Source organism: Oenanthe melanoleuca, chromosome 4, assembly GCF_029582105.1.
Source record: "Oenanthe melanoleuca isolate GR-GAL-2019-014 chromosome 4, OMel1.0, whole genome shotgun sequence".
NCBI lineage: Eukaryota > Metazoa > Chordata > Aves > Passeriformes > Muscicapidae > Oenanthe > Oenanthe melanoleuca.
Window position 1 is genome coordinate 7,425,142 of NC_079337.1, and position 11,545 is coordinate 7,436,686.

General features: G+C 36.4%; 1 protein-coding gene across 2 annotated transcripts in view; it reads left to right on the top strand.

The window, feature by feature from the left end:
* The window catches only part of PCDH10 (protocadherin 10), a 34,067-nt gene extending 22,956 nt beyond the window's left edge, over nt 1-11,111 (top strand). Inside the window, exon 5 of one of the 2 annotated variants that reach the window (XM_056490573.1) lies at nt 9,473-11,111. In XM_056490573.1, coding sequence (XP_056346548.1) covers nt 9,473-9,492 — 20 coding nt within the window. In that variant the 3' untranslated portion in view covers nt 9,493-11,111. Of the gene's footprint in view, nt 1-7,120; nt 7,196-9,472 lie in introns of those variants that run through there. The other variant, XM_056490571.1, reaches the window with a different exon arrangement.
* The last annotated feature ends 434 nt before the right edge of the window (nt 11,112-11,545 follow it).

Here is an 11,545-nt window from a genome sequence, read left to right on the forward strand (position 1 = left end):
GAAGACCAAAAACCCAGCAGAAAGATTGCTTCAAACTTCAGAGTAATTTTTAAGATAAGTGTGCTATGCTGGTTTAAAATTCCAAAATGCCTCTTGACCCATAAATTTAAATCCTATGACAAAAGTGATTTAGCCACTCAGGGACATGAGTCTCTCTGGGAAGCGTGGAGATGTTTGCAGTTAAAATTTTCAAAGGCACTGAAGTTATTTATTTTTGATAGGCAAAATTCTGTTCATTATAAATGCATGCTGTTCTGAGACCTCCTCAGTGTGACAGTCAGGAGCTGGAGAATTGAATATGTGCCTGATCCTGGGTGTGTGTGCAGCAAATCTTTTCCTCTGCCCAAGGAGCCCCTTGCCTGCAGAGCACAGGCAATTACACTTGCCTTGGCTCTTTTGCTGTACACAACTGTGATTTTCCACAGTCATTTCCACTGCTTTCATTTTAGAGGGTTTCCTTTCCATTTTTCTTACTTTTTCTTGCCTTGACCCAAGTGAAAAAAAAAACAAAAAAACCCCAACAAATTAAAGAAATGGAGCAAATAGCCAGTAGGATGGGGAAGTGGATCTGTTTATCACATTTGGACAAGCACTCTGTGGGGATCAGTGCTGCTGTTTGTTTGGCAAGCCTGTAAACAGCTTTATTTGTGCATTAACCACTGAGAATCCACATTTCCATGCTAGTAGTCTGATGACTGCTGCTGGGAAGTAGCTGTGAATATATTTGTTTTAGAAACATAGTATGGTGAAGTCAGAAAAGTGAAAAATTAGGTGTTGGGTACCTTTTTGGAGAGAAGGTAGGAGATGCAATAGGAATGTAATTTTTAACTTCAATACCTAACAGGATGTTGGAAGAACTAAATATTATGAGGATTCACTGAAAATCCAAACTCTTATGAGGTAGTTTGATTTATTTATTTGTTAGGATAATGGTTTTATTGGTTGAAGAAAATACAGTGGACATGGAGAAGCAAATTTTCAGAACTTGGTTCCTCAATTCTGCCTGAAAATCACATGCTTGTATGAGTTGCAGGAGTAAATCTGCTTTTTTTGCATACACATGAACCTATTCCATATGGCCATTATTTTGCATGACATTTTTTTGAGATCATCAGAAGTAATGTGGCTTAGAAAGGAAAAATAAAGGATGTGGAGTAGATCTCCCAAAGAATTACAGGATGACAGAGTCCTGTTTTTGCAAGTGAGCTGAGTCTCCTGCCTTTATCTTTTTCACCTTCAGCATCACAACTGCATTCAGCCTTGGAAAAAGATCCATTATGAAACTGCTTGAACACAACCTTTCTTTATTCATAAGGAATTTTATAGATGCTGATATTGTGAATTCATCTTTTGTCAGAGTCAAATTCTGTCACTTTGTGACTTTTTTTAGTTGCCTGTTTGGGCTTTAATTTCACATCCATCTCTGCTCAATTGGAATTTAGATGACAATTGAAGGGAGCCGCACGCGGCTGTGCGCATTGATAGGAGCTGAGATCTGAAAAAAGCTCCACCTTACAAATGAGATGCAGTAATAACATTTTTTCTGCTCCACTTGAGATAAAGGACTGTGTGCTTTGTACTTCCACGCTTTTTTATGGCTACTGTAATGAATTAAACAGGATCCTTTGCACCACTGGAATGTCGTGGTCGGCACTCTCACACTCTCTGGCCTGCCTTTAGCCCCTGTCAAACAGCTTTTTTCCCAAAAAAAATCTGGGACCTGGAGCCAGGAACCACTCCTGGAAGCAGATTGAATATATTCACGTGCTGTGGCCCACTTAGATTGCTTGATATGGCTGAGGAATTTTAATAATGTGGGTATAAATCATTCCACTCTGCTAGTCTTCAGTGACAAAGAGCGGTGATGGGCAAACTCCATTTATGGATAGAAACAAGCCAATATGTGATTTTGAAAAAGAGAAGTTTTGAAAGGCTTGTGAGAAGCCTTTGATACACTTAAGTGTGTTTTCTTGGTAAACTGGGAAAGACTCCCTGAAATCAGTGTGTGCTGCTCATGACAAGCAGTGGGCTTCAGAAACAGAAAATAAAACATTCAGAAAAAAAGTGGGAACATACCTGTCAGGTCCTAATGCCAGCCAATCCCTGCTAGGAGAGGGGAGCATTGGAAAAACCATCATGGCAAAGATAAATTGGGTAGGAATTCATAGTGTGATGCTGATGTAATGCTGTAATGCATGTTACCTCATGTAAGAACAAGTAAATTTAATTATTTCAGGCCAAATCCTGCATGAATAATTTAGGCACCTCTGAAGGCCACCAAATGGTGATCTACATGTCTGCTTCTCCCTTGAATCTATGGGGAACTGAGGCACTTATGAGCAATTTAGGAGGAGTGGTTCATATCCCTCCTCTTCTCCCCAGGGCTCTGAAAATTTTAAGTCACGTTGTAGCTGGCCTTTAGTGTGATCTGCATTGCTTAAGCCTCAAACTGAAATGTTCATTTTCAACTGAAAGAAATGTGTACTGCAGATTTTGTAAAAATGGGATAAAAATGGTGACTTTTGAAAAAAACTAAATAGAGAAACATAGAGAAAAAAGAAGATTGAGGAGAAGAAATTGCTGTTGCATACACATAAGGAATTTTTATTTAAAAAAATAATTAAAGAAAGGAATCAAATGCAAGTTTTACTAAGGATGATACCAAAATTATTAGGTTATAGTGGATTGCAAAGAATGTGAATCTGGTAACACAACATGTGTGCAATTAGAGTAAGTTGACAGAGAATTTGGAAATATTCTTATGGAATATACTCTGTGCTGTAAGTTTCACATACATCAGGAGTAACTTGGGAGTTATTTAACAGGCCTTAATACAGTACATAATTATAAGAACTCTTGCAAAATTAAATATTCCGTGGCTCTCTGACTAAAATGGTGATGTCATGTATTATCTTTAGTGTTCTCAGGTAGATAATATGGTTATAATAGTACAGAAAGACAAAGAAGCTTTATTCCCACTGTATCTTGTGGAAAAATGCTCTTTTGTGTTTTAATGGTACATTATTGAATATAGCTTAGTACTTTTCTCTGCTGAGTTGTAGTAACTAAAAAGCATTGTTTGGGTAGTAAATAATCAGAACCAGAGATAAATCAAATCTGACATCTCCTGTGCCCCTGGGCTGCTGCTGGGGGTGGAAAAGGAAATTCTCTGCATTTAGAACAGAAAATCAAATGCACATAAAAGTATCTTGTGTGCAGCAGAACATTGATGACACAATCCAGGGCTTGATTCAAAAGTCAATCCTTCTTAGTCATGTGCTTGATGTAAAGCACATGTTGATTAAGGTCAGTGCTTAAAAGAACTGGGAATTGGTAGTTGCTCTTACTGAAAAGCTTTTTTTTTTTTCCTCTTTTTTTTCCTTTTTTTTTTTTTTTTTTCTCTTTTCCAGAGGATTAGCTAAGTCCAGGTAGCATATAAATCTCAGAGCACCCATTAGCACCAGAGAAACATTATTTCAGTGGCTGTCATGATGTGTCAGCACTTGTATCAGGCATCTCACTTGCCATATGAGAATAGTTGCATGTTCCAATCATCAAGAATACCTAAATACCTTTTAAGTGGGTATTTTCCAATCTCAAAATAAAGATAAAAGAGGTGGCAATGTATGTAGGTCAGCAATTTTGTCAAAATTTTTTTTCAAAAAATAATGATGATCTGTTGTTGTTCTCAAACATGATGTTCAGATTTGAAAAGTGGCAGTTTTATACCAAAGTGCAAAGGAGAAACCTCTCTTCCCCTTTGCCTGGAGTAGGTTTTGTCATGTATTTATATCTAAAACCTATTTGTCAGGTTTGCTGCATTATGGTCAGTGCAGTATCCAGCACTGTCAAATCCTGGCATGGATGGGAATCCTTCTTTCTTGAACTGATTTAAATGAATATAGACATGGAAATGTATGCACTCAATGAAAGGAGAAAGAAAAGCACAGTATATGTGGTTGCATAGTTCTCTTTATACAAAAGAAAGGTTTTTTTGCATAATCATATTTGTTCCAGAAGTAAAGATATACTCTCAAAGGAAGGAAAGATTTTAATGGCCTGTGGAGATAATTTATTTAGTTAAAATCAAGCCTGTTTCCAGAAAACTTTCAGTGCAGCAATAAAAACTTCTGCATTTTGGCCTACTCTAATTTATTCACAGCCTGAAGACCCAGAGCTCACAATTTTCTTGTTTCACATGAAATCTGGGTAATTGTACCCATCAGTCCAAATACTGTTAGTTTATTTTAGAAGCGACATTTATATCTTGGATTTTGCAGATGCCAGGAGGAACATTTCAGCCACACTGAAGGCTATATTCTTATTAGGGGCAAATTCCACCCTGGGGCAACTGACAGGGTCCCATGCAGGAGCTTCTCCTGCCTTGGGACATGCCAGAATTCAGAATGTGGTGTCATTCTCACCTGGCACCCTTCAGACACACTGCTAAAACACTCAACAGTGACCACCAAAGCCAACAGGCTCACTGACATTAGAGGAGATTCAATATTATTAAATTATTTATCTTTATTTTCAAGTACAAAAGTAAGTATGTTCCACCTTGGGTTTTTTTTTTTTTTGTTTGTTTGTTTTGTTTTTTTTTGTTTTTTTTTTTTTTTTTGTTTTTTTTTTACCCCTCCCCAACTATTTGATATAATGCAGAGTCAAAACCCCACATTAATTGTGTAAAATGTAACATGGGCATCTGGAATCCAAAGTGTTTTATCCAAGAGTTCTCTACAGAATATATAAATTTGAAGAACAAAATCTCTTCACTAAAACCTTGAAAGAAAAGGGAAAAAATTCCCCTTAAACTAATTCATAAGAAAAAGATATATGAGTAAAATGCTGGTTTTTATATTGTGTACCAAAGTTTATTGGCCTGGACAAGACACTCTCATATTATAATGCCACTAATGGAATATTCATAAAAGATTATTAGCAATGCTTTACCAAACTTCTTAAAGTAATACATCATTCTTTAAAGGAAGAAAAAAATACTTTTTGGATTGAATTGACACTTGCAGTGACTGGAATGCTTTTTTATCCACAGAACATGGGTGGCAGCAGAGTAATCCCCATCCTACATCCCCCAGCCCCAGCCCCAGCCGTGTGTCTCACCCTTTACCTGGATGCACCACTACGAAGGGTGAGGGAGCTATGGCAGTTTACTCTGCATTCCCATTTCCTCTTTCCACAAAAACAGCTGCTGATGTCTGAACTCGAGCTCCAGCCTAAGTGGGACAGCCAGGTTGTTTCTGACAGAACACATTCTACCTCTGCTTAGGTCTTGGTCTCCACTCACTTGGGCTGAGTTAGAGAGGAATGCTGAACTTGCAGTCTGGTTGATTGGTTGGTCACTAGAATTATCATTTTCTGGCTCTGGACTTAGTGAAGAGCCTTGTTTCATATGCTACAGTTGACATGTAGACTGTAAGGCAAACCATCAAAATACAAAGGACAGTTAAAATTAACAATGCAAATTTAAATCCAACCTTGCTGTAATGCATGTGGAGGTAATTAACTCCTTTTTAAATTATTGCTCACTGCAAGTGAAGCCAGAATAGCTGGGCTGTTTCTGAGTGAAATGCAGGAACTTACAGCATCCTGTGTTCCTTCATCATCTGCTGTGCTCTGTGGGGAAGGCTTGATGAGCCACACAGTTTGTACAGGGACAGTGAGCTGAGTGCCTGCACTAAAACCTGTATGTGAAGACAAATACTGCTTGGATATTGTCTGAACTTAAATAAAATATATAGATCCAAAACAAGATAAGAGTTTACATAGGGGCTTCATCCCTGTGATGATGTTGCAGAGGTTTTTTGATTTAAAAGAAAGGGGTTTAGGTCACCTTTTCTTCTAAGTGAAGGGGAATCAGGAGTATATCTGTAACAGCAACAGCATGGCTGGTATTTGATATTCCTTGGAAATTTTATTGTCCAGCAGTTCCTTTGGATCTTTGCTGTTGGCACTTCTGGAGGGGCTCAGCAGTTGCTCTGTTAAGAGCAGAAATAATGCTGCAGGAGCTTATGGAGCTCCTAAATATAGTCCAGAGGGAAAGTGACAGTAGTTATGAAGGTATAGGATGTGTTTCCTTTAGCTGCTTGGGTTGCCAGCTGTGGAGGGAAGCACTGGGCCCTTCCTCTGTCTCCTTTAGATTAGTTACCACTGCTAAGCAGGAGCAAAATTTGATTTGGAGAGTTTGAAGGTGCTCCAAGCACAGGCAATCCCTTCTAGGCTTTTCCATAAGAGCAAATGCTCCTGCCTGTACTCATAGGTATAAAGTAATGATCTGACATCGAGTTGGGATGCAATAGGATGATTTGCAACAGGATGAAAGGAGGATTTATTAAAGAGATAGGGCTTTACATTATTTTCTGTTCATTTCTGGTCCATGAACTAGGAAAAATTACTGCATACTTTACTTTCTCTTTCCTGTTTATTATGTTAGTGTTTTTCATTTATTTTTCTGTTCAACTACAGCTTTATATGTCTTCTTTTATCAGTCTACTCAGAATTAACTCACTGTGGATGGGAGGTTTATTAGGATGTATTGAGCAACAAACGAATCTTAATAGATTTTTTCTAGGTCTTTTTATTTTATTTTATTTTATTTTATTTTATTTTATTTATTTTATTTTATATTTTATTTTATTTTATTTTATTTTATTTTATTTTATTTTATTTTATTTTTTTTTATTTTTTATTTTATTTTTTATTTTATTTTATTTTATTCCTTTATGCTTTAAGTACTCTTCCTGTAATGCTCAAAATCTTTGTTGTTCCGGGAAGGATCGATACAGCACAAACCCTGTACCCAAAGAATTTTAATTGGAATGCTTGTGAATCTTTAATCATCTTGTTCACCTCAAATAATATTAGAATATATGTGCAATTGGTATAATTACATTATCAGAATTATGAGACTAAAGCCTATTTTCTGCCTACCCATACTCACACAGACTTGAAGCTTTCCTGTGTACCAGTCTGAGAGTTCAGAGCAGGTGATAAAATAGGGATGAAAGAGAGAGCTGTGACCTCAGAGGAGATATTAGGCACCAGAAATTATGGTGTTCTTGTTCCAGCTCTTACACTGACTGTGATACTTCCATTTCTATAGCACTTGCCATCTCTGGATCTCAAAGTGGATTATAAAGAATAGTGATTTAAACCTTCCTGCACCTCTAGGAGATAGGTAAGCAATATTATTCCCATTTTACAGATGGAGAAATTGTGATACAGAGAGGCTTAGTGCTGGTTTTTTAAAAAAGTTTATTTATGAACACACATGCATGCACACACACACACAGAACCAGATGTCAGAACTTTCATTGCTCTTTTTTTTAAGTTGAGTCCATCCTCCTTTCCATTTAACCTCTCTGATTTATATTCCCCATCTGTAAAAAGACGGAAACTGATATAGGCATGGAGAGATTTGCTTGCACATAAATTTCTGTGCAGAACCAGAAAAAAAGCCAAACAAACACTGAGCACAAAAGTTGCCTTTAAAATCCAATGCTTTTTATGTGTTGGCAGAGGATATTTTAAGATTTGGTAAAATTTTTGTCAGTGGGGAGAGCTGCAGTAGTTCTGCAACTTAACACATAATATTTAGTTGCTGCTATAAAAGGGCTTGATTGTTTTGTAATATAAGCATGTTAACTGGAGATTAGAAATTTCAAAATGCATCAATTTGCATGGCAGGAGGCCAGACACAGCCAGTAACTCAATCTCTGCATTATCTGAAAGATGGTGCCACATCAGCAGCACCAAGGCACCGTGTCAGACAGGAGAGGGGCAGTGGTGCTGCATAAAAGCAGCACCTCTCTTTATCTTTCTCCCAGCAAAGTCCTACTGTGTCTGTAGTGCAGCATGAGATCCTCAGTGGCAGACAGCAATCTAGACAGCTGTGCCTAAATATTTACAAGAGAACTGAAATTATGACTGAACTTTGGGAAAAAAAAGTTTTAAAGATCCAATATAAGTCTTGTCATTTTTACTACTATTATTGGAAAGATTGCTTCTTTTAATATTAAAAAAACATACCTTAAAAGATATCTAGATACTGGATTAATCTGATCATATACTGCATCAAAACCTCATGAAGGTTCTGATTTTATTATTCTTGAAAACGCTGTTAAAAAAACATCTTGCAGAAGCTTTTAAAAATGCTTTATAATTCTGCTACTAATTTGCCACAGAACTGAAACACTGAAAACCTCATCTATTAAATGTTTTAATTTTAACAAAACATCTGGCAATTTTCTGTACCTTGAACAGATAGCTTATACAGAAGTGTTTTTCACATTTTTCTGTGTGTAACCTGTAGCATAGGCAGGCTAGATTAGACAAAACTACATCACCCACAGTAACACTTTCCTGTAAGTAATCTAACTTCCCTGTGATAGAGTTCCCAGATTTCATCCCTCTACTGGTGAATCTATATAGGAAATAAGTATGGTTAATGTATATATTTCTGTTAAATGGAATGGAGACTGGATGTGTTTATGTGTCACCATGCAAGCATCAACCTGTACATGATTCAAAGACTCATTCAAAAGTTAAGATTCCTTTTTGTTTTAGTTGTAAAACTTCATGCAGAGAAGCAGACTGAATTTCAGGTAGGGATTTAGTTGGTTTGGAGCTAAGGTAACACCTGATTTTATCACTACAAGCTTCACCAGATAATAAAGATGCTGATGCTAATGATAATACTTGAGCAAGTGAGTTAGTTCGTTGTTTAAATGTGGGACTGAGATCAGAATTTAACCTGGGGTCTTCCTGAATGCTAGCACAAATCATTTGTTACTTCTGCTCCCAATTACATTAAATTAGCAGGTATCTTGAGGTGATATAGCTACTGCAGCTGGTGGATTGGGATATGGCTTTGCTAATGCATTGACCTTCTTCATCTGTGTAGCACGAGTTAATTTTAGTCTGACAGTAAATGCTGAAATTTGAATTGTAGCACTAATGCACCGTTTTTTCATCTGTCAAACTAGACTGAAGGGTCACTTAGTGATGAGGATAATGGTTCACTTTGAAAGAGAAGGAAAACCAGCTTCTGAATTCTAGGGGGAATTCTAGATTTTGCTTCAAAAAAGAAGCTGAACTAAGGGAAAATTAGCCTGTGAAATTCCAGTAATACTTCACCTGTAAGTCTGAATAATTGCCTTATCCTTATAGTGATTCTGTACAGGCACATTGGAATATTTGCCATGACAAGTTAGACAGAATAATAAAACAGCCTATGAAATTTGGTATTCAGGCTATCAAGCCTCAAAAAGAGGTTTTCTCTGAAAAGTGAATCAACATTAAACTGTTTGCTATAATGGGAATTTCCAGCATCAGCTTCTGACAGGTTTTGATTGTTTCTCTACAACCTAAGAAATCCTAAACCTGAGAACTGTTGGAGACTGATTTTTTTAAAATTTTTGTTCCTCTCAGAAGTGTCTTTCTTTCTCTCCTGCAGCACGGAAAAGGATATGCTAGTCACTTCTACAGGACTTACCTGAAGCAGCATGATTTGCACAAAAGAAAGTCGACCAACAAAAAGCATCAGCTTTCAACTTCATTATCTTGGCCATCCAGTTCTGTGTAACTGAAGGATTTGTGTGCTGTTGGAGACATCCTGGCCAACAATAGGACCTAATTGCTCTCAGCAGGCCTGAGAAATGAGTTGAAATGTGTAGAACTGTAGAAACTTCAGAGGCAAATGATCCTGCCTCTCTGATCAGTGTGTGCCTGTTTACAGCACTATATATCTTTCTCTCTCCAAAATGTCACTGAGCCCTTTAGATGTTTATATTCACCACAAAAAGCCAATCGTACCGATAAAAGAGATGTGCATTATAAATGCAATATCACTGTTTTAAACTTGACTGTTTTATATTATTTTTGTGTGATCAAGTGTTCCCCAAACTATTCCAACTTTACAAGAGAGATTGTGATCATGTTCTTTTCACCTGTGGGTCATAAAAATGTTGTTAATCTGAAGACCCACAAAATTATCAAAGACATTTCTGTAGTTTATACACCGTGTTGCAAAGTGTTTACTGTACTATTTCAAAGCTTCTAAATAAATATAAAATATATATATATTATATTATATATAATTTTCCGAAAAACGTGGTACAACTTAGTTGATTTTTAAATGGATTCATACAGTCTACACCATACACTAAAGTGAGAAGATAATTCAGGGTTCCTAAGCTATCCTTGCTAAAAAGAAAAATTAAATAAACCTTTAATAGTACTTCCCCAAAATTCGTATTTTGGTCGATCCTGTTTTTCTTGTTTAAAAAAAAAAAAAAAAAATAAAAAAGAGAAGCTGTAAGCAACAACATTTTGTCTAAAAAAAAGTTGTAAAGAATTTTCAATGCCAAAGATGCAGCTGTCAATATTACCCGAATGAGCGCTATGTACTATCAGAGGTATAAATCACTCTCCATTATTTTTGGTTGTGTTTCTACGGTTTTTAATTTGGAATCACAAAATCTTTTACAAGGCTCTATAAATTCACCTGTATATGTTGTTAAAAAGAACACTGGGTGTCTGTACATTTTGCAATGTAAGATATAATGTAAGTGAAGTTAAGTATTTTAAGAAAATCATCCCAAGCTCATGAGTATGTATACATACATACATACATAAATACATACACACACACACAAACACCCACACATCTCTCTTTAACATAGTTTTGTGAAATGATACAAATATATTGCCTAAAAATATTTCTCTTGTGGCTAGGAATAGTTGTTGATAGAATTCAAATTACAAAGGCAAAGTATATGCCAGGCTCTTTTATCACAAAGGAGATTTCCAATTAGGAACATGGCACATTCTCAGCAGACCCCTGTCCCACTGGAGTTAAAATGGTGTTGGCCACCCTCTTTGTTGGGAAAAGGATTTAGCCCTTGCATATAATCTTTATGTTCTGTAATAATTCTGTGGTCTGAAACAGTATCTTAGAGCGTTTCTTTTCTATGAAATATTGAGAAAAAGTAAAATTTCAAAGGTAAAATTTAAAACTACTTTCATGTCCATGGAGTTTAAGTATCATTTACTAAATGTAAAAATCTAGTAAAACTTTTTCTTTTTTTTTTTTTTTTTGTGCTGTGATTTTTTCCCCCCTCTGTACCTTAATACATCAAATAATGAAGGCAAATGGGAGCATACCTTGTTGTCAGCCAATGTCTATCCAAATTCAAAATAATTCCTAATGAATGTTCAATATTAAGTGAAACAAGAGAAAATGTTTCATTGGTTGCAGTGGGATTTGGATCATGCCATTATACAGAAATTCTGTTGTCCCCATCAATGCTGCCACGGGATGAGTGTGTGAGAGGCCATAATAGAATTTGGGTTTATTATTTTTGTTTGTTGGTTCTGGGATTTTTTGTTCTTTGTTTCTATTAGATAGGAGCATAAAAATCACCTGTATGAAAACCATCCTATTGTGGATCCACATATATACAGGGAATCCAACATTCCTGATCAAATTCCACGAGTTCTTTGCACACCTAGTGGACTGTGCCCTGAA